Source organism: Schistocerca cancellata, chromosome 7, assembly GCF_023864275.1.
Source record: "Schistocerca cancellata isolate TAMUIC-IGC-003103 chromosome 7, iqSchCanc2.1, whole genome shotgun sequence".
NCBI lineage: Eukaryota > Metazoa > Arthropoda > Insecta > Orthoptera > Acrididae > Schistocerca > Schistocerca cancellata.
The window spans coordinates 350757588-350781475 of NC_064632.1; the positions used below are offsets into that span (position 1 = coordinate 350757588).

The 23888-nt window shown below is 37.8% G+C and overlaps 1 protein-coding gene across 1 annotated transcript in view; it reads right to left on the reverse strand.

Annotated features, from left to right (window-relative positions):
* Nucleotides 1–217: 217 nt before the first annotated feature.
* Nucleotides 218–23888, reverse strand: part of LOC126092028 (NACHT domain- and WD repeat-containing protein 1) — a 621846-nt gene continuing 598175 nt past the window's right edge. The window contains exons 23-26 of the mRNA XM_049907424.1: nucleotides 17114–17276; nucleotides 16841–17015; nucleotides 15304–15438; nucleotides 218–3298 (exon numbers count right to left, since the gene is read on the reverse strand). Of these exons, the coding sequence (XP_049763381.1) occupies nucleotides 3078–3298; nucleotides 15304–15438; nucleotides 16841–17015; nucleotides 17114–17276 (694 nt within the window). The 3' untranslated portion in view covers nucleotides 218–3077. The remainder of the gene's footprint in view (nucleotides 3299–15303; nucleotides 15439–16840; nucleotides 17016–17113; nucleotides 17277–23888) is intronic.

Here is a 23888-nt window from a genome sequence, read left to right on the forward strand (position 1 = left end):
CAAGGACGCATGTAGTCTATGAATGATATCTTTTACTTGTGTATATAGTTTTTGCTATTTACCACCACCAGAAATCATGATCATTTGGAACAATTCCAGCACTTTTATGAAAAATAATTCACTAAACAATTGGAAGACAATTTTAAAATTTTCATTGCCAACATCCTTCTAAATAGAGTCCTCACAAAGTAAACTATCAATTCTTGGTTATTGCTCATCCACCTTCATTTGTAAATCTGGCTATATCACTGCAGTCTTTACAGTTTATGCATTTACACAAATTAAAATTTTTGAAAACATTATCAGCAATCTCTAAAATTAAAATTTAAAGATTAAAAACAGTCTTGATTGCAACTTTTTATTTTTAAAAGACACTTACACAAAGCTTTCAGCCACAGCCTTCATCTGCAAAACAAAGAAACACACACCATTCATACACACAAGAAAGTGTGCCCCACACACACACATGACCACCAACTCTGCCAGCTCAGAGCAAAAATAAAAGGTTGCAATCGAGACTGTTTTTAATCTTTAAATTCCACAAATTAACTTGCAGTGTTACCTTGATATGACATCCAAGAAATGTTGCTGCTCCCAGTCATAAAAATTTAAATTGGTGTAAGGGGCATTCAATAAGTAATGCAGTACATATTGTTTATTGACCAATCCTGGTTAAAATGGTGTCCACAATTGAGATGCATTGCAAACAAAGAGAAGTCACTGAATTTCTTCAGTGGTAACCAGACCATCAGAAAAGTTCACAAGCATTTAAAGAATTTTTTTCAGATACTGGCCTCTTTCTAAAACCACGGTAAGTTGCTGGACAAAGCATTTGTCATCAACACAAGAAGGAGAATAAATTTGTCTGGTTTCTCATCTATAGGACAGCTATAATGTTAGAATGTGCAGACACTATAATTTGAGGTGATCAATGAATATCAAACAAGCATCCCAGTTCTCAGCTTGACATCTCTGTTTGTAGTACTGACACACTTGTCCACATGTTAGTGTATTCAAAGATTTGTGCTCACTTGCTTCCTCAAAGACTAACCAAAAAGCATAAAGAGAAAGGAGGAACATGCACAGCTCATTATGAGACTGATGATGAAGATCTCTTGTTGAACATTGTCACAGCTGACAAAATATCGGTTCACGATTTATAACCTGAAACAAAATGGCAATCCACACCATATCTTTTGATGAAGTAGTTCAAAACAGTACCCTCAACTGATAAAGAAAGGGCTGAAGGGGCCATTCTGTTGTTTGTTGGTCAAATGGTCAACTCTAAAATCTACAGGGAGACTCTCAGGACACTGAACAAATGATTAGAGCAAGTTCATTGCCCCAAAAATGCAAAGACATTGCTCCTTATCCATGATTATGCAAGGCCACATACAAGTCTGTGTAGCCAAGAGGAGATCAGAAAAGTATGATGGACTCTTCTTCCTCATCCACCCTACAACCCAGACCTCACACCTTCTGAACTCCACCTCTTTGGCCCTTTGAAGGATGGATTCCACAGGAAGCATTACAGCAATGATGGGAAAGTTACTGATGCAGCAAACACTTGGCTAAGGCATAGAAAAGTAAAGTGATAGCATGGCCATATACACGTTCTCACATTAAGGTGACATGAGGTCACAGACAAAGGTGATGCATTACTTATTGAATGACCCTTGTAGATAACATTCATTCATGCTGTTTACGTGTAACAGAAAGTTTCCAAGAACAATAAATAAAATGAGGCACTTGAGTTGCTTTTATAAGAACCAACACACAAACATAACTGTAATGTGTTAACTTATTATTAATAACAATAATACTAATAAGATCATACTCATTTCTTTTCCAATGTCATTTGTAATTTGAAACACTGAATGAATTAAATAATCTTTAAAACCAGTATGTTAAATTCCTCCTTTGTAACATGTCATAAATGATTTTCCATTTGGTATCTGTGGAACCAATATCAGTATTTTTCATAAATTTTCAAAAATAAAATATAGTACTTATATTACAACATTCAATAAAATTGCTATTTATGGATTTCTGCTTTGTTCATATTAACCATTCAGTTGACAGCATTGTTCCTGTGAGCTCAAATATAACCAGTATTCTCAGTAGCATTCCTTAAATTATTCCAAATGTTCAAAAATTTAGATAAATTCAGAGTAAGCAGCCAAAAAATATGAAAAAATAATAGAAAAGTATAGGTAGAAATAAATTATGTGTGCTAGTATCATGATATCACCACAATAACCTCTGTCAGCCTCCAGGAATTTTCGCTATTTCTTGGTCAGCATCTGATTCAACAACAAACTGATTTACCAATCTTAGTTAACTCTGTAAGATTCACTCTGCTGGGCTTTTCCAAAAATGTAAGAAGAAGCTAATGAGAAATGGAGTTGAGTTCTGTGATGAACTAGATCCAATTAAGAAGGTCAAGAGGAAATTTTCAATCCTGTGATGAAGAAATTTCAGCAAAGAATGTCAAAAGAGGAAAATGAAGTTTAAATGCATTTCTATTACAGAAAGAGCTAGTTATGTTACAGATATCAAATTATGGAAATATTTGTCACCAAGAGCTGAACATTTACATATATCATATTCCTGAAATGTTTGTGCCCGTCAGATAATATGACTCCATTGTTAATGAAGATGTATAAAATTCTCTCTGTATGTGTGCATACATGCATGCGCGCATGCCCACACATACACACACACACACACACACACACACACACACACACACACACACACAAAAGGTTCAGTTGCATCAAGCAATGAGTTAAAACAGTCCAGGTGGTCTCACAAGAATGTAATCCCAAATAATATCTGCTTCACAAGACAAGTGACAACATCAGAAAAAAAAAAAAAAACACTTCACGATTCAGAATAAGGATAACAACTCTGTGTCATGCACTCCATGCTGTGCACTGTAACTGTCTCACCATGATTAGCGTATTATCAACATGACTGCAGATCTCTGTCTTAACAGTTCACTGTCCACACTGTTTTTCGGCAATGCAGCTGCCTATAAGACCACTGTCTTTGCCTTTCACTGTGTTCACAGAGCATCACCTCTCTTCATCCTCCACATTAAAAACCTTTCCTTCCAGTCCTGGATCACCATAACAAGTCACCACGTCATCTGTTGGTGACTGGATACCAGGCCCGTGCAGCTGTAGTGTAAGGATGTGGGAGCAGCCACGTAGCGCCAGCACTACAGTACAGCCCCCACTTGTCACCTCACAGGACGTCACTGGTTTCTCCGGGGTGTAGACTGCCAGCAGCTCACCTGAAGAACATGTTATATCCCACATTTGTTTCTAACAATGTGAACAAGGTACATATGTACTTATTTATTTATTTTATTATTTTTTATTTTGCATATGGCAATACAGTGACAATATTTTATATAAGTACAACAATATGTAAACAAAATGTATAAAACAAAACAATGTGTAAATAGTACATGTATAAAAAACAAACGATAGCACAAAAGGAGAAAGTACAAACACTCAGGACAAAATAACTACACGTTGAAAGCTTGGCAAGCCTGACTAGAAATTCATCCATATATTTAAAGCTCAATGTCTAGATTGCACAGCCAATCCAAAGCAGAGGGTTTCACATATATAACCTCAGAGACAGGTCCGGCGTATCTTCTTAAGGGGCATTCCTCAATAATATGGCAGACATTCTGTTCTGGTGCTCCACAGTCACAGGCTGGTGAGTTGCATAGACCTCACTTGTACTTATATGCAATGCATCTTGCATGGCCCGTTCTGATATGGTTTAATTTAGTCCAGGTACATCTCTTTAGGTCAAAGCCTGGTAATTCCAGAGTAGGATATTGGATACCTTGTTTATTAATTCCAGAGTCATTCCAGAAGTGCCACCATTGCTCCTTGATGTCAGGTTGATGTTCTTGTGTATTAACCCATATAAGCTTCTGTGACTTCAAGCGGGTTGATGGTATTTTGTTCAAATCATCATGGATTGGTAGATTCTGTGGGTAATCTGAGTCATGAGTTTTTGACCACTCTCTTGCTGCTGCTTCTTGCCTTCTCAATTGTGAAGGTGGGATATTGCTTAGAGTATGCAGCCAAGGGAATGGGGTGGATTTAATAGTACCTGTTACTATCCTCATATACTCATTCAATTGGATGTCGATTTTCTTAGTATGAGTGCTCGAATGCCAGACAGCAGAGCAATATTCGGCATACCAGGATATACCAGGGCTATTGCGGCAGTACGTAAGGTGGATGCTTGAGCTCCCCAAGTCGAGCCAGCCAATTTTCTCAGGATGTTGTTGCAACTCTTTAGCTTACGTTTTCTAGATGTTTTTTGTAAGTCAGGGAGCGGTCTAGTGTTATGCCAAGGTATTTGGGGTTGGAGTTGTGTCTGACTCTTTGTTCACAGACATTCACATTCAGTTCCTGGTGGGCCATTTTATTGTTCAAGTGGAATGCACACACCTCAGTCTTGGTTGGATTAGGGCAGAGTCACCATTTTTTATGACAGGAATTCAAGGACTCCAGATCTTCTGTGAGTACGTTCGCTCCTTCCCCAAGTGTTTTAGTTTGTACAACTAGTGCCAAATCATCGGTGCAGCAAGATTTCCTGCTGACTGTATTTGGCAAGTTGCTAATATACAAATTAAAAAGGGTTGGAGCCAACACAGATCCTTGAGGAAGGCCATTTTTTATTTTATACGATCTGCTGGCGATGTGGCCAATGCTCACTTTGAAAGACCTGTTCCTCAGCATGTTGTTCATTAAGGTTGCCAGTTTTAAACTAGATATGTGTCTCTTGAACTTAAGCATAAGACCCTGGAGCCACACAGTGTCGTATGCCGACGACAGATCAACAAAAGCGACAGTTGACTTCATCCTGTTCTGGAATCCGCTTTCTATATGTGATGTTAGAGCTAAAACTTGTTTTCAACAGCTGAACTTGTTTCTGAAACCTGCCTGATATGGAGGGGTTACTCCATCTATGATGTCCTGAATTCTATTAAGTATTAGGCATTCCAACAACTTAAAGCATACACTCAAGAGGGCGATGGGGTGGTAGCTAGTTGGATCTTCTGGTGGCTTTCCAGGTTTAAGGATTGCTAGCGTATGGGCTATTTTAAATTGTGGTGGGACTATTCCAGTGTTTAAAACATTGGTGTAAAAGTTTCTTAGCCACGCTTTGCCATTAGGTCCAAGGTGTTTTATAAATTCTGGGAATATACTGTCCAATCCCGCCTTTTGCGTATTTTTAAGGTCTTTATTGCACCCTTGATTTCCTCTTCGCTAAATGGTGACGAAAGCAATGTATTGTCATTCAGAGTTTTATCAAGTTTTTGTAGTTCTTCTTTAGTTTCTGCTTCAGTTGTTGGATAAAGAGGGGTTTTCTCAGCATGCGCCTTTATGTGCAATGCCATTTCCAATGGTTTTATTTTAGGTTCCTGGTGGCGTGCTGAAGAGGGGTTACCAAGTTTTCTCAATAATGACCAGGCTTTTCTGCTGGAATGTGTAAAATTCAGCTGGGACGTGAGTTCCTGCCACTTGTGTTTTCTGTGTGTGTTTAGTCCCTCTAATATTTGTCCACCGATTTGTGTAGACAACCTCCAAGATGGTGCACCCCGGGCAACGGACTGCGATAGGAAGACAGCAGAAAGTCTACACAAATGGCGGCCGAACTAGATCACTGACCTCTCACAGCCACACACAGTGACAAAACATATGTAGTATGATGACTAGAATAACTGCAACATATGTGGAAATGATTATTAGGTATTTTCCTATATTTATAATGTGAAAAAGACAACAATGAAACAAAGCATTATACACTGTCCAGTCACATTAATGTGACAACTGTCAAAAGCTGAAATAACTGCCTTTTGCAGAATGGACAACTACAAGATGTGCAGGAAGAGAGTCAATTAAATTCTGGGAGGTACCAACAGGGATGTGGAGCCATGCTGATTCTAGGGCCATGGCCAGCTGCACTAGGTTTCTCAGTTGAGGATCCATGGTACCAACAGCCCAACTGATGTGGTCCCAAAGATTCTTGACTGGGTTTAAATCTGGGGAGTTTGATGAGCAACAGAAGACACTAAACTCACCCTGGTGCTCTTTGAACGATGCCTGTACACTGCGAGCTGTCTGACATGTTGCAGTGTCCTGTTGTTAGATGCCACCATGATGAGGGAAAACAAACTGCATACAGAGGCGTATATCATCCCCAATGATAGATGCATACTTGTGTTGATTCAGTGTGCCCCTTCCAGAATGATGTGATCATATAGGGAATGTCATGAAATCATTCACCAGACCACAACACATTCAGGATATTCACTTTCAGGTATCTCACAACGTATGTGTCAACACCCATCCGTCTGATGAAGCATAAAATGCAATTCATCTGAAAAGGCCACCTGCTGCCACTCAGTGAATGTCCAGTCATACGAGGGTCGGTCAAAAAGTAATGCCTCCCATTTTTTTTCTACTTAAAGAAATTAAGTTAAGTGAAAAATTTGAATTTGGCGCCATTCCTCAAACCTTCTTCTGCAATCCACTGCAGTAGTAACTTTCTGTGTCAACAGGTGGCAGCACAGCAGAAGTTTGTAAGATGGCCGACATCGATGTTCGTTTGAGACAGCGTTGTGTGATTGAATTCTTGAATGCAGAAGGTGAAACGCCCATACGCATTCATGAAAAACTGAAGAAGGTGTATGGTGTTGTGACAGTGGATGTCAGCACTGTTAGACGATGGGTTCGTCGTTGTAAGGAAGCTGAAGGGCAAACACCGTTGACTGACGAAAAGCGGAGCGGCAGGCCGGTGAGTGCAGTGACTCCACACAACATTCAGCAAGTTGATGACATCATTCGTGGTGACCGTCGGGTGACTGCAGATGAAGTGTGTCGCATTATTTCTCTTAGTAAAGGCAGTGTGATCACGATTATTAAACAATTGGGGTACTCAAAAGTTTGTGCACGGTGGGTTCCAAGAATGTTAACCGATCAGAATAAAGAGGCAAGGAAAACAATAGCCTCCCAACACTTGCAGCGCTTCCGTTTGGAGGGAGATGAGTTTCTGAAAAAAATTGTGACCGGGGACGAAACATGGGTGCATTTTTTTGAAGCCGAATCAAAGAGGCAGTCAATGGAGTGGCGTCACACAAGCTCGCCGAGGAAGAAAAAATTCAAAACTGTGCGATCGGCAGGGAAAGTTATGGCAACAGTTTTCTGGGATACAGAGGGTGTGATTCTGGTTGATTTTTTGGAGCAGGGATGCACAATAAATTCTGTTCAATACGTCACAACCCTCAACAAACTTAAAGCACGTCTTCAGCGAGTTCGCCCAACAAAATCAATGGCAGATGTTCTTCTTTTGCATGACAATGCAAGACCACACACCAGTCGTCACACCTCTGACGAGATTGTCAAAATTGGATGGGAAGTTTTGCCTCATCCCCCATACAGCCCTGACCTGGCACCATCAGACTTCCATCTGTTCGGGCCACTAAAAGAAGCTCATCGTGGGATTCATTTTGAAGATGAGGAGGCCGTCAAAACATCCGTGCGTCAATGGCTTAGGAAGCAGAGCTGTGATTTTTACCGTGCTGGGATACATGCCCTTGTTCAAAGATGGACCAAAACTGTAGAGATGGGCGGAGATTACATTGAAAAATGACAAAATGATCCTCAATGTTGTGGTTTTCAACCTATGTAATTGCATTTAAATTTCCTGACAATTAAACGTAGAAAAAAAAAATAGGAGGCATTACTTTTTGACTGACCCTCGTAGAACTGGCGTGCAAAGTCCATCCTTCATTGCCAGTGAATAGCAGTCAATATGAGTGAATGAACCAGCTGCCTGCTGCTGAGACCCACATGCAGCCAAGTTTGCTAAGCAGTCATTGAGGACACACTGTTTCGGCAGCCCCTTGTTTCATCTGAGTGGTCAGTTGCTCAACATCTGCACGTCTATTTGCCCCTAAAAATCTCTGCAGTCATCGCTCACCCCTGTCATCTATGTCCCGTGGTGCAGCACAGTTGCCTTGGTGCCAGTTTTGGATAGCGCTGTTTTGCAATGGACAGTATACTTTAACCATGTCAGCATGTGAACAGTTTACAAACTTAGCCATTTCTAAAATACTTTCACCCTTGGCCTCAAAGCCAATGGTCATACCCTTTTGGACGTCAGATAAATCTCTCCGTTTCTGCTTTATGGCAAGGACTGCATTGTTTTCCACCTCTCCTCGACACACTTTATATTCCCTCCACTGCTAATGATCCCGACTGCCATCTGTGAGTGGCTATTGCACATTGATGTCAAACATCTGTGGTGTTCACATTAATGTGCCTGGACCCCACAGTTACTACAAGAGGTTTCTTTCATGAATTTCATAGGAACTCACAAACTGTGGAAGTAAATATATATGTTGCAAAGACATAGTGCAGCAGATGCCTACATCCACTATCTGCAAAACCACTGTGAAGACCACAGCAGATGATACTTTCCATAGTAGTAGATTTTGGGATTCCTTGCCATTCCATTTATGTTTGAAGCACAGGGAGAATGACTGCTTGAATGCCACAGTGCATGCTGTAATTAGTCTAATATTGTCTTCACAATCTCTATGGGAACAATTTGTAGAGTGCTGTAATATATCTTTGGATTCCCCTTTTAATTGTTGTTCTTGAGAATTTGTAGGTATGCTTTCATGTAATACTTGGAGTCTATCCTCCAGCATCTGCCAGTACTGATTTTTTTAAATATCTGTGATGCTCTGCTGTGAGTCAAACAGACCTGTCACAATTGATATTGCCCTTTTATATATGTGTTCTATATCCTCTGTTACTCCTATGTGGTATGGGTCTTACATATTTGAACAAAATTGTAGGATGGCTGACACAAGAGTTCTGTTAGTAATCTCCTAATTCAAACACAAATTCTATATAACATCTGAAAGGGATTCCATCAACCCCTGGGGTATGTTCAGTTTCAGAAATTTTAGCTGTTTTTCAATGCTACAGGCACTAACACCAATACTGCTTGTCTTAACAGTGATCTGAGGTTGAATTGGGACAGTATTCTAGGCTCTCCCTTTTGCTTTGCTATTGCAGTTTCAGTCCTTGTGTCATCCCAGACGTCTGAACACTGACTTTGGTGCTACAAACAGCCTTTGCATATGACCAGAATTTCCTTGGATTTCTGATGGGTCTTTCAATATGATTACGCAGTAGTAGTTGGAGAACGTATCATGTAACACCCCTTTGGCAGTCACCACTGTTTCATTTAGCATCTATCTGTAGCTCTATACATCGTTTGACAATTATGACAAGCATCTACATGCTTCTGTCCAGAGACAAATGTTTCCAGGTCGTCCATGAGATATGATACTACTGTATTTTTATCATATTTATTGAATATGTTGATTTTATGACTTATTTTAGTTGCCCTTTGTACTCTGGTAATCATTATTGCTACACTGACATCAGGTTAAATGTGGACATCCTAAAAAGGTGAGATTTGTTGCTGTCATTAGATCTAACCAATTCCCATGATGAGTGGCCTTCTGAACAAACTGTGTGAGGTACGAGGCATGTTTTTTAAGTAAGTACTGTTTTGTGATTAAAAAAAGACGTGCTAAGATATCTTTATAATTTTATTTTTACATGAAAACCTGTACCTTAATCTACTTTTCTACATAATTTCTGTCAATATTGAGGCACTTGTCATAATGTTGTACCAGTTTTTGAATACCATCCTCACAAAAGTCTGCCACCTTACTTGTTCCTCGTCACCACTGATTTGACTTCATCATCGTCTTGAAGACGCTGATTGTCCAGGTGTTTCTTCAAGATGAAACATGGGTGGCCTACGTCACACCAGAATCAAAGCAACAGTCCATGGAATGGTGTCATTCAGATTCACCCAGAAAAGTGAAGTTTAAGCAAACAATTTCTGCCCGGAAAATCATGTGCACAGTTTTTTGCGACAGAAAAGGAGTATTGCTTGTGGAATTTCTGCCTCATAATGAGACAATCAATGCAGCAGCTAACTGTAAGACATTGCACAATCTGTACCTCTTCAATCCAGAACAAAACATGTAGCAAGTGGAGAAAGGGCATCGTTTTGCTGCAAGACAATGCCGTCCGCATGTGGCGGATCAGACCAAAGATCTCATCACATCTTTTCAATAGGAAACTCTAGATCATCTTCCGTACAACCCCGATCTTGTGCCCAGTGACTACCATCTGTTTCTGTACTTGAAGAAACACCTGGGCGGTAAGCGTCTTCATGACGAAGTCAAAACAGTGGTGATGCAGTGGTTGACAAGTCAGGCGGCAGACATCTATGAGGAGGGTATTCAAAAACTGGTACAACGTTATGACAAGTGCCTCAATATTGACGGAAATTATGTAGAAAAGTAGATTAAGGCAGAGGCTTTCAAGTAAAAATAAAATTACTGAGATATCTTAGCACATCTTATTTTAATTTCATGGTACTTGCTTAAAAAACACTCCTTGTAATTTTCTGATACAGCCAGTACTACTGTCTTAAGTCCACCACTTGCGCAGACAATATTACAATTTTCTCAGTTGGTTGTTGGATGATTAAAGTCTCCTCCAATGTTGGCAGTATGATTTAGAAAAATATGTCCTAGTGAGCTGTGGTATTCTTCCAAAGGTTTTGGCTGCATTTGCAGTCGAGTGTGGTGGTCGGAATAATCACCCAATTAATTAACGTCTAGTCTTGATTCTGACTCTTGACATGTAGAGGATGGAGAACATGACTAGGGCATTTCTTAAGGATGCAGTTTTAACAGAGGGAGTCACTAGGAAACTGTTACCTCAAGCATCTGTGCTGCCAAGACTTTATGGACTCCCTAGACTCCTCAAAGATGGGGTGTCATTGGACCCTATTGTCAACATTAGGGCACTTACATATTTGCTGGCAAAATACCTGATGTAAATACTAAGCTGTTATGTGGGTAAAAGGTATCATCACATCTGCAATTCTGTGGGTTTTGTAAAATGTGTTGACAACTTCAGAGTGAAAGACTAAGATGTCCTGGCGAGTTTTGACATCATTTCACTATTCACCAGGGTGGCTCTACAAGAGTCACTAGGGCTTATTGGACAGAAATTTTACAAGAAGACCATTGACATTTTCAGGCATGATTTTATCTCCATGTAATTTCTGTTTAATGGAGAATACTCTCACCTGTGGTAACTGATTGTATATGGAGTACTATGAGGAGGAAGCCCTAGCATTATCCAAATGGAAGCTCACGTTTTTTTTTCTTTATATGGATGACACATTCGTTATCAGCCCCCATGGAAGGGGAAAACTCCTTGACTTCCTTACACATTTGAGCTCCATAATCCCAATATCAAATTCACTGTGGAGACTGAAGCAGAAGGGAGATTACTTTTCCTGGACACCATAGTCAAGAGAAGAGATGATGGCACCCTGGGCCATGGTGTGTATTGGAAGAAAACACACACTGACCTGTATTTGCATGCAGACAGCTACCACCACCCTACACAGAGGAATGGAGTACTAAAAAACCCAGTACACGGGCTGCACACCATCTCGGGCACAGAAAATCTCCCCAGCAGCTGGAATACCTCAGAACTGTATTCTGACAAAACAGGTGCCCAGAATGGTGGATCAGACATGCTCTCTGCCCAACCATAACAGCACAACCTGTGGAGATGGAAGAAGTCACAGGGGAAGAGGCATCCACTGTCTTTACGCCATACACTGGCATAATTAAGAAGCCATACACTGGCATAATGAAGGAGCACTCAGCAAAAACTGCCTTCTGCCACTCAATAGAACAGCAGCATTATTGGAAAGCATCAAAGATGATCTCAGTTTGCAGAAGGCCAGCGTATAGCACATTCCATTTCAATGTGGAAAGACATATATTGGACAGACAATGCACATTACTGAAGATAATGCTGGTGAGAACACCAGAGGCACATTTGAATGATGTATTGTGACAAGTCATCGGTTGCAGATCACTGTTTGTCTGAGAATCACATGATGGAGTACGAACATACCAGGGTCTTGGCACAGAGTTCCAAATACTGGTTAGAGAGGCCACAGAAATTCACACCAGAGATCATCTCATCAACTGGGAGTGTGGCTATAATCTTAGTAAGGCTTGGGACCCAGTACTGAGTTTAATTCAGCAAACAAAAAGATCTGGCAACCAGGGCAGACAGAGCATCTACCACAACACTATCACAAACACTGATGCTAACATCTCTGTGACCACGAAAGCACAGCTGGGCATGGACCACAGAGTGAGCGGCTTGCAGGGGGATGAGGCATGAGTCTGCCACGTGCCCTCAGGAGCTCACTTCATCAGCAAACCTGAAAATGAGAACATGTCTGATTGTCAAAATATTGTGTCATTGGACACTATGAACCAGTGGTACAACTGTGGGCTGTTCAATCACTAAAAAACCCTAATGTGCAACTTACACACAGTCAAATATTTGAATAGCAGCATCCAATTTGATGTGCCCTCCTGACTCATTTAAGGAGTACTCTGCACTTCAAACTCTATGGTGCAAGTATAGGAAGTAACAGCCTAGGTTGTCACAGAAATTCCAACGTCTATGGTGCAAGCCTTCGAGTCGACTCAGCTCCACGGTGTCTCCATCTGTTGTGTGGACAATCATTTGTTGAATTTCTGTGAACAATGCTGTTGTTCTCAGTCTTCTCTGTCAGTCATTGGAATGATCCCAGTATTATCGAGCCCATACAACAGACATATTTCATTCCAAGATAAGCCACTATCTTTAGCAGGTTGCTCTCTGTTCCCTCAATGACTGTCAAAATAGTGTCTTCAAAATGTAGTATGAGCATCCTAATAGATACAATTATTTGCATGTTATTCTATGCTATGTCTTTCCAAAAGGAGTAATCCAGCATTTACCTTATGCGATTTAGGGAAACTACAGGAAATCTAAGACCTGAAACATACTCCTCCCAGATGCAGGTCCACTGACAACTTCATCACTTCCTTTGGGTACAAGTTTAAAGTAATGTCATTTGGTTTTATAGCTTTCCAGCTCCCTTTATATATATGGTAAGAAATTTGCTTCAGTTCTAGAAATGAATAACATATGTTTTTTTGCAAGTAAGTCACTTTTTGAAGAGAATCTAACCTACTTAACTACTCAATTTCAAGTCTTTACCTGAATTTGTGAAACACTTCTTCATCATAAAAAAAATCTTTGAGTACCTAGTTCATATTGACTGAATTTGCCCTAATCTAGTAAAATATAAGACCCAGGGGAGATTTTCCAATTCCTCAGCAGATTTATGGTACAAGAAGTTTTCTCAGAATATACTTGTCCTGCAGGTACTTCATAATGTATTTCAGCATCTGGAAGGTAATTCTACAAGGGCTGCTGCAAGGAGACCTCATAATTTCATGGAATGAGGAACAATAATGCTCTTTCTCTGTTGTTAATGTGTTGTTGAAATCTTTTCTATATCTGGTACTGCATAATGACAATGCTGAATCAGAGTTGCACAGACTACTGCTGTTATGGAATAAGTGCAGTTCTGGTGCACATCTAGGAAGACGCAGAAAGTGACTGCACGTAGTTTCATAGCACTTTCCAAGTCAAATAAAAATTACTCAGCAGCTAAGAAAGAAGTCTTGCAATTATTTTGGCAATCAGTAAGCTCTGACCAAACTTATTTGTCACATCATTCACAATTATAATGGACCATAATTCTTCACATTAGCTGACAAGTCTGGAGGTCTGTCAGAATGACTGGCATGGAGGACATTGGGGCTACAAGAATATGATTATCGCAGAAGTATACAACAACACAATCCTAAGAACACTGAATGTCTTTCGAGCAATTCTTTTGACAAAAATTCATCTCTGAATGACTAATGTTTCTTGTTGATCAAAGGGAAGATCAAGCATTTTCAGCAGTATGAAGGCCTCGTAAATAAGGTTTTTCTTTTGAAAAGTCCCTAGAAGGAAACTTCAGTATGGATCATACGCCAATCATAACTACATGATGACTAACTGACAACCTCAGCTGCTGACAGCTGTTGTTGTTATACCTCGATGTGGACAGCTGAAAATGTGTGACTGTTCTTTCAAGAACAAGTTACTGTCTTCGTATATATAGTTAAAGGCTGCACAGCCATTGACCTTCGTCTGTGTGAATGCGCACAGGTTGCCCAAACTCTTACAGGAATTGCCAAAGTGTGCGCGAGTAATGAGTGGGTGGGCAAATGTCTATAAGGTACAATACATATGTAGAATTGTGGACAGTTGGGAATGTGAGTCTCACGGGAAGCGTGCAAGGGATAAGTCCCTGCAGTCACGCTATTCACCTGTGTCCTCAGTGGCTCAGATGGATAGAGCGTCTGCCATGTATGCAGGAGATCCCGGGTTCGAGTCCTGGTCGGGGCACACATTTTCAGCTGTCCACATCGAAGTATTACAACAACACCTGTCGGTAGCTGAGGTTGTCAGTTAGTCATCATTTATTCCAGGGAAAAGCTGCACGGTCATCAACAGTAACTGTTCTTTCGAGAACAAGTTACTGTCTTAGTATAAATCATAACTGCGCTGACATACATTCCTACAGATGAAAGAGTTGTCTTAGCATGGCTCAAGATTATAAACATCTTGGAAAGGGAAGAAACCATCAATGAAAAATAATTATTTGAAGACAGAACAATAGATAAAAGGATTTAAAATGGGTGGATATGGCTTTTGTCTTTCCAGTACATTTACAGAGGAACATGCCATAAAACTTCCATATTGCTCCAACAATAAAACACATGAAATTCATGAAGATTCTTGGTAGAATCAGATGCAATAATCATTGGCCATGTCTGTATCATATGCAATTCACTAGAAAGAGTGCATCTTGTCAATCCAGTACATTTACAGAGGAGCACACCATGGTTCTTTCATAATTCTCCAGCAATTAATCACTTGGAATGCATGATGACTCTTGACAAAATCAGATGGAGGGATCATTGGTCAGGTCTTATCATACATACTCCACTGTGAACACTGTGAGCCTCTCTCCCAATACATGTTCATCTACTATTTTTACTTCTTCTTTTCCTACTATCAAACTCTCTGTCTCTCTCTCTCTCTCTCTCTCTCTCTCTCTCTCTCTCACACACACACACACACACACACACACACACACACACACACACACACACAGAGAGAGAGAGAGAGAGAGAGAGAGAGAGAGAGAGAGAGAGAGATAGAAATACATGTGTATACTGACCTTTACTAAGACTCCAGAGACGCAAGGAACGATCACGACAACTACTGTCAGCTGATAAGAATGACCCACCAAGGGGATCAAGTCGCAGGAATGTCACAGGAGCTGTGTGGCCACAAAGATTCCAGCGACAATTGCCTGAAAATCAATAGAAAATTTATGAAATGTTTGCATATTATTATAAATTAAGTGTAACGATCTACAATAAAAATAAAACCAAATATAAAACCTGTATACTATAAAAAATATAGTTTTCATTTGCAATATATTAATGAATGTGGAATGATTAGTGACTTATGTATCTCAAGAAGGGTGTTGTTAATATATCATTATTTGGTAAGTGCTGCCTGGCTGGTTCCTTCCATGGATGCAGTATGGGAAAAATGAATTGTTGTATGATTTTTAACTAATTGTAAACTACTTTATAAAAGCCCACTAATTTATGTTCAATAATCATTGCTCTTATTCTTATTTACGCTAATTTTCAATACTGAAAAGCTTTAAAATTCTCTTTTATGAGGTTGGCAAATAATCAGTCATGTTCAGATCATGATTTACAATTACAAATATACACCAAAAGTTATCATACATGATGTGGAAAAGGTGCTTGAATTGCCACTTTATTATAACAACAGGATACTGTTAAATTATAAGATGCTGAACAAAAGGGGTAAGTAGCTACTGAGGATCCTAGTCCTCAGTATCAAGTCGCATAATATATACTATCATTCATTTGTGATACAAACAGCTGCCCCCCCCCCCCCCCCCTGTAAAATTTAGGATTATGTTATGGTTAGCTGTGATAAGGTATCACTATTGAACAGCTGCATATCATCAACAAATCAAAATAATCTTTCATATTTATGACTCTCCTGGGCATAACAGCCTTTTCCCCCCTCATGTTATGGAGCTCAAAGTTATATTTCTTTCATTAACTACACTTTTGATTTAACTTTTCTTATTTCCTATCTCCATTTCATCATAGCCAAATACTAATTTTTAAGCTACATATTTACTTTCAGATTTGTTTACATTCATGTCTCAGAGATTGCTGAGTTTGTGTAAGAGAATCTTTGTCAATGATCTGATGTCAGTTGCTTTTTAAGTATGTTCCAAATGTACTTGAGATTCTTGCAGTTTATGCAACTATGAAAAATTGGTGGCACATTAATGATAATACAGTATGACTGCTGCCTCTTAGACTGATTTTATTTTATATAATAAAGAACAAATAACAAATAATTCTCATCGTGTCCACAGGAGACTGCATTTGTGTGTGCATGAATGTGTGTCTTTTTGCTAGAAGCTAGCTCAGTAGCTAGTGTGAATAGTCTTCGGTTGCGTGGTCCACATGTCAGTCCACTACAGGTGAGGTTCCTTTCCTGTATTTTACTTATTGTTCCATCCAGGAATTTTTAGTATTGTAATAAACATGTTGTTATGATAAATCATTGCCTGCACTGTACATCACATGTACAACTCCAGCATTAGATGTTTCAAAATCAATATTGATAGGAATTGTAAAGAAAAATAGGATAACCTGTGACAAGGTCCCAGACCAAAATACGAGCATCTTCCAATCCACTGATCACACAGCCATCACGAGAAGATATATCTAGTGAAACTGTATCCACACCAGGCTTCCATTTCTTGAATAGTGTGCCACTTTGTAAATCATACACAACAATGAAATTTGGAGATGGTTCATCCACTTCCTAAAAATAACGTTGGGGTATAAATCATTCATTATTTCTTGAATAGAAATACAAAAAATATATATGTTTGTAAATAATTTGAAGCATGTGACTTTTACCTTTGCTACACAGCACACATAATGTCCTTCATGTGTTATTGCAGCTAAACTTGTGATGAAATCATGATGTGGAATACGTAGATCATAAAGCAATTTCCTTGATGCTAGGTTCCATACAAGTAGTGGAAATGGTTTTTGTGTTTCATCACCACATACTAAAACTCTGAAAATAAAATAGCAAGTCTATGAAGTTAACAGAATGGAATAATACCACAGGCACAAGAAAATCCATGAAACATGTCAGAAGAGATTTTCTTGGTTTGGAGTTTCTAATCTGTACTAACATATAAAGCTGAAACATTATTAGCTTAAATCTCTTGACCAATTTACTTCAGATTTTTGCACAATACTCTAATAAACATTTGGACAGACATATGCTACATATATTTTTAAACAACAAATCTATAGGTACTGTACCTGTATATTAGAAAAGTTGTATTAGTTAAGATCTTAAAAGCAATAAAAACCAAAAACAAAAACAAAAAGGATCTTCTTAATTCATATCCTATATAATTTAATAGAATTTTGAGTTCCATACCTATAAAGTGGGCAAAGTCATAGCAAGGAGCTGAAATTTGTGAAGTGACACAATTCACAGGGATACCAAAGACTATGATGTATATCCAATTCCTATCCATGTTTAGCAATTGTGAACCATTGTTGTGTTCACCAGTTGTATGTATAAAGATCAACTCACTTTTTCTCTTTCAGAAAATGTAGTACGCATAAACGAAGCTAATAAACATTGTTTTCGTTTGTATAATTTCACTTGATTATATAACAAACTATAGAAAAGATTCATTCATCCATCATGTTCCATACATTCCATTGTGAAAGAGAAGCTCAGGAGATAAGGAACGAGTCAGGTTATATGTTAGCAGAATGAAGCTACTGTAAATTACATTCATTATTAATCAATGATACAAATGATTTGTTCTTTCTTAAGGTAAATCCAAGACATTAAAATTAGCAGGAAAGCTGTCACTTTCCCAGTCATAATAAATAAGATGCCTTCCTCCTACTGTTAGTTTATTATCTACATTCTATGTGATCAAATTGCTGTTAACCATAGAATGACACTGCGCACATTTGTAGCAACAGAAGCCTGTTTACAATAAACATTGCTAAATGTTACGCAGCTAAAAAGATTCTTCAGTTTTTTTAATCTGGATAATTAGATAGTTTGTGGAAGGAGCAAAAAAACTGTTGAATTCTGATTTTCTTCTGAATCTGTAAGGACTTACATTTCTTTCCTTCACGCCTGATAAAACTACGCATTACATATCTACAATAAAGAACCTTCTGCCAACTCTAGACAATCAAAGTTTACTTGAAAATTAAGAACAACATAGGAAATTATAGATTGCTACTTCCTGTAAAGAAGACATTTTAAGCTGCAGACAGGCACAATTAAAAGACACTTACACAAAGAAACACTCCTCAAGCAGACATGAGTGCCAACTCCAGCACCTCAGACCAGAATGCTGCATTCTGGCCTGAGATGCCAGAGTTGGCAGTCATATGTGCATGAGGTGTGCTTACTTGTGTGTATGAATGATGCGTGTTTCTCTGTTTTTCTTTCCTGATGAAGGCTGTGGCTGAAAGCTTTGTGTAAATGTCTACTATCATTAACACCTTTTTGAGAAGGGAACATTTCCTAACCATTTAAAAATTTCTAAAATTATACCACTGTACAAGAAAGGAGAGAACACTACCATGGAAAATCACTGGCCTATTGCAATATTATCCACATTTTCAAAAATTTTTGAATACTGTTTCCATAAGATTAGAAAGCTTTTTAAACTCGAACAACATTATATCATCATCTTAATATGATCTTCGCAAAAATAGGTCAACCATAAAAGCACTGATGAGTTTTAGAGGAGTGCTCAAGTCTAATTGATCATAAACAGCCTGTTGTTTGTATATTCATTGACCAATCCAAAGCCTTTGATATTGTCAACCATAAGCTGCTCCACACAAAAATTGAGAAATTTGGAATCAGGGATACTGCTCAAAGCTGGTTCAGTAGCTACCCAACTTAAAGCAGATAATATGTAAAAATCAGGAATCCCAAGGACTCTACCTATTGCAAGTCAGATACCCTAAGTATATATTATGGGGTCCCATAGGGGTCTCTTCTTGGCCCAGTCCTTTTCACATTGTTCATAAATGATGTAATACTAATTCTTTTTTTTGTATTCTGATGATACAAATAGTTTAATTTCCGATAGAAGAGCTGTGCTTCAAGAAACAGTCAATGAAACTACCTGTCACATAAAATCTTGGTCTGAGGCAAACAGACTACTAATAAACACTCAGAGAACTCTAAACATGAACTTTCACACAAGGCAGAATGTTACTCAGTTTGATGAAGACATATATATTGGCGAAGATGAAATTGTCAGTGTGCATGACACCAGATTCCTTGAACTAACTGTCAGTAGCACCCTAAGCTGGAAACTACATGTAGAGATAATTGCAAAGAAGCTCAGCAAAGCGTGAAACCTTCTCAGGTCAATAAAAGAATCAGCCAACATTAATACTTGGAAGCTCATATACCATGCTCTGTATGACTCCATTATGAGCTATTGCCTAATTTTCTGGGGGAATAGTTCTGAATACAATATAATTTTCAAATTAGAAAAACAAGTGGTCAGAATCATGTCATCAAGAAACAGAAGTGAATGCTGCAAATAATTGTTTAAAGCATTAAAAATTCTGCCAGTGCCATGTCTTTATATAATGGAACTGGTTTTTTTGTAGCTCAGTGTTTGGGAACCCTACACAGAAATCTAAATTGCTAGACACACAACACTAGAAACAATTCTCAGTTAAGAATTGTAGCACACAGCACTAAATTATATGCTGGCAGCATTAAATATAAGGACATAAAAATTAGTAACAATCTCCCATCAGAGACCAAGACCATTAATAATTTGAAGGAAATGAGAAGAACACTAAATTAAATTTTATTAAATCACTATTTTTACTCCAATACTGCATTTCTTGGCACAAAACTCCTCCTCATCTTCTTATATACAATGAAACTCTGTTTAAATTGTTACTTTTTCTGTCCATGCTCTATGCACTTGTATGCAAACCTAAACTTCATAGTACAGAAGCCAGTCTTCCCCTTTGTAATGTATTTTTAACATGTACTTTTCAATTTCCATGTTCTTTATTTTGTCCAAGTTCTGTAGTTTGCATGTAACCTGAACACCTTGTACAAAGTGTGTCATCTTTACTACCTTACTTTCATAATGAATTTTTAAATGTATATGGTACTTTTGTATTTACATATTATTTGCTTTTTTAATGTGTTCTTTGAATTTCCATGTTAGTTGTTCGTCCAAGTTCTGTACGTTGTATGTAAAGCTTGTATGTATGTTGTATGTAAACTTTAATACAGAAATGGGTCACCTACTGCTTTACTTTAGTAATGAATTTGTAAATGTGTATGGTACTTTTGAATTTCCATGTTATTTGCTTATATGTTTCTTTCCCTTAATAATGTGAAATTGTTTAGAAATATTGTGCAACTCTGAACTTTTCACAAGATATCCACCTACATGCTTTTCTGTTTCTGGGCATTAATATGTATTATATGAACATTTGTATCATTATAATAGCATTGTCATAATAATTTTAACCAAGTATGATCTTATCTTCATTTTTGACTTGTCCTATATCATCATGTGCTACTCTGCTAACATTGTATGACCTACAGGATACATAAAATTACAAAACTGTGCCTGTCTGCGACTTAACATGTTTTCTTTATGGTAAGTAGCAATTTATCTTTTCCTACATTGTTGATATTCCTACATGGAGTTCCCACTGTTTGATTTTACTTGAAAATTAGTTGCTTTTTGTGTTGAGTTTGTATGAGAACCCACACTACTAACTAAACATTCATAAAAATAAATAAATCATAGAATAAACAGTCTTGGTTACATTTTATTTCGTATAAAGTCTAATTGGTGTTCAGATTGTGTCAAATCAGAGTTAAAACTCAAGCACTATATCATCTCAAATCATACAGGTCAAGAATGAATATGTCACATCATTATTTCAAAGTTTGCTGAAAAAAATAAATGTTGAAGTTCCGCATGGTACCTCTCCAAAACTACAGTATTTTGCTTTTCTGGTGATTTGTTAAAATGCTACAGACCTCTCTAAATGAGATTATTTGTGAAAATGTCATAATGAAAGAGATAATTGAAAAATTGTCATGAAAAAACAAGAGTAATGGAGACCTAAATTTATTTCAATAAATACTTTGTTCCCAATACTATAAGACATGATTAATGAATACAAACTTCTGAGTTTTTTTAAAATAAACTATGAAAATTTGTAACTTTTTGTTAAGCATTTTTTTAATATAAACTTGAAAGTTTTCTGAAACAATGCTTTATTAATTAATCTGTTCATGCATAACAACAACTACACACCCAAGAACACATTCTAACCACCGAGTAATTATAACACAATGGAGCATACCTAGACATTGGCATATCTGCCCTAAATATTTTATCTCAAGAAATCTCTTCAAAGATCTTTTGAATTGATCCAAAACACTTCTGCCATTTGAGAACAATAACATATCAACAACATTTAAAGCTATGATGACTCATTTGGTGCCATCTCTGTGAATGAATTATTGAACTTGTAACATTTAATAATACGTTTCTAGGCCTCTCCTTATTTGCATGTAGAGCAGATCCTACATTTCCATGTCTTCAGGTTTGACGTCTTGTAGCAGTTTCCAATTGCCGTGATCATAGGTTGATAATGATCATGTAATCCAGCCAGGAGAAAAGTTCCTATCCACTTTTCACTCACTGCAAACTTCATTTTGTTTAACTTTAATGCAGTAATTAAAATACAATTGCAGTAGTCATCTACCAACTTGCAGTTATCTAATTTGGTAATGATTAAATCTAAGCAAACCCACTTTACGTGTGAGTCCTGAGACTTCAAATGTCTTTCCCAAGGCCGTCCAGGCTTCTGCTGCTGTCTTTGTGTCTCTTGTATAGGAATAATTTATCTTGTTGATGAAAAGTATAATCTGGGAAAGTGTCTTTTTGTTTCACAGTTTGTCATGGACCAAATATGCTTTCATGGCAAATTTCCACGTCAGGTAATTTTCATGACCAATCAACTTTTCAACCACTGGAAGTCCTTTGCAGCTATACCACTCATGTTTAGCTTTGAGTGAGAGAAAAAATATCAGCAGTCTGAATGCAAGAATGAGCAACTGGCAAAATATGAATGATCGGCACACACTTCTGAACTGGGTCTGGATTTCCGTGCATGGCTTCAATTTTAACATTTAAAAAATCTAATTTTCACACCTGTGCCTGGGCCCATAACCTTTTGTTGAGCATTTTTTAAAAACTTTCTGAAATATTGCTTTATTAATTAATCAGTTCATGCATAACAACTACTACAAGCAACAGAACACATAATAACCACCGAGTAATTATAACACAATGGGGTAAACAAAAAAAACTGTCGATATCGATTTACATATCTCAACACTTTTTGTGAATTTTAAAATTATGTTTTGAAAATATGAGTAGCCACAGTATGTTAACTGTCTTATGAAATGATAAAGTGGAAGGACTGCTAACTGTCAGCTATGACATTAATGCATGAAATTTTTAAACTGTCAAAATATTTGTACATGAAGATCAAAGAATCTGAAATTTTTTGCTTATTTAGACATTATTTTCTCCAAAATCCCCATCCTAAAAGTTATAAAAATTTCATGGTATGTTCAGTTGTCACTGTACTTAAGAGAATGTACAATCACAGGGGGCAATACTTGTCTGTACAAAATGTGAGAAATTTTGTAATTAGACCTAGCTCTGAACTCAAGCTCAAAAAATCATGGACACTTAAATATTTAAACCGATCGCTGATTTTAAGTAAATGTCATGCAACACTGGTATTTCTGAGTTAACATAGATAATTAACAATATTATAAGTAAGTAGGAAAACAATTCATAATTTTGTTCAAAAGCATTTTACAACAAAAATGAAATACAGAATATTTACACCCACTTTTCTTTTTATGATAATTCATAAATTATTGTCTTCCATCATGATTCTACTTCTTCATGACTTCCCATGAACTAAAATTGTCTACAATATAACAATTAACACTGCACTTTTGAAAAGAGTTAATTCGTTTTTCATCTGCATCTCACTGAACGTATATAGCCAAGCTGAATCTGCACTTGGACAAAGATGATCCAACAAGAGCAGTACTTGGGAAATGGGAACTGCTCACTGATCTATTGATGATGGCCATTTGAAAGCATTAGCAGGACCATGAGGCATCATAAAGGAGATGGTCATATCTTGCAGCTCATGAGAGATACTTGTTTTCTGTCCCAACCACTACTGATTGTCATACACACAAGAAATGAAGTGACCACTACAAAGTCTTTCAATGTATACTGTGGTCTCTGTATTCCACACACAGTAACAGGCCGCATTTCATGGAGAACCATTCTTGCGATGTATGTGCCACTTTCGAATGCAACCCAGAAGTGACGTGATTGAATGCTTACCACAGGCTTCGTAGCAGACACACTTCTCTCTTTTTTAAACAGAATTCCCTTAATGTACTTTCATTTAGAATTAAGAGTTTCCCATTTTTTACTAATGTTGATATGGCGTGTACAAATCCAGTAGCATCTCTTATAGTATCAACAGCATCATGCTGCAGATTACATCTCGTTGCAAGATGTTTACCGAGACTTCC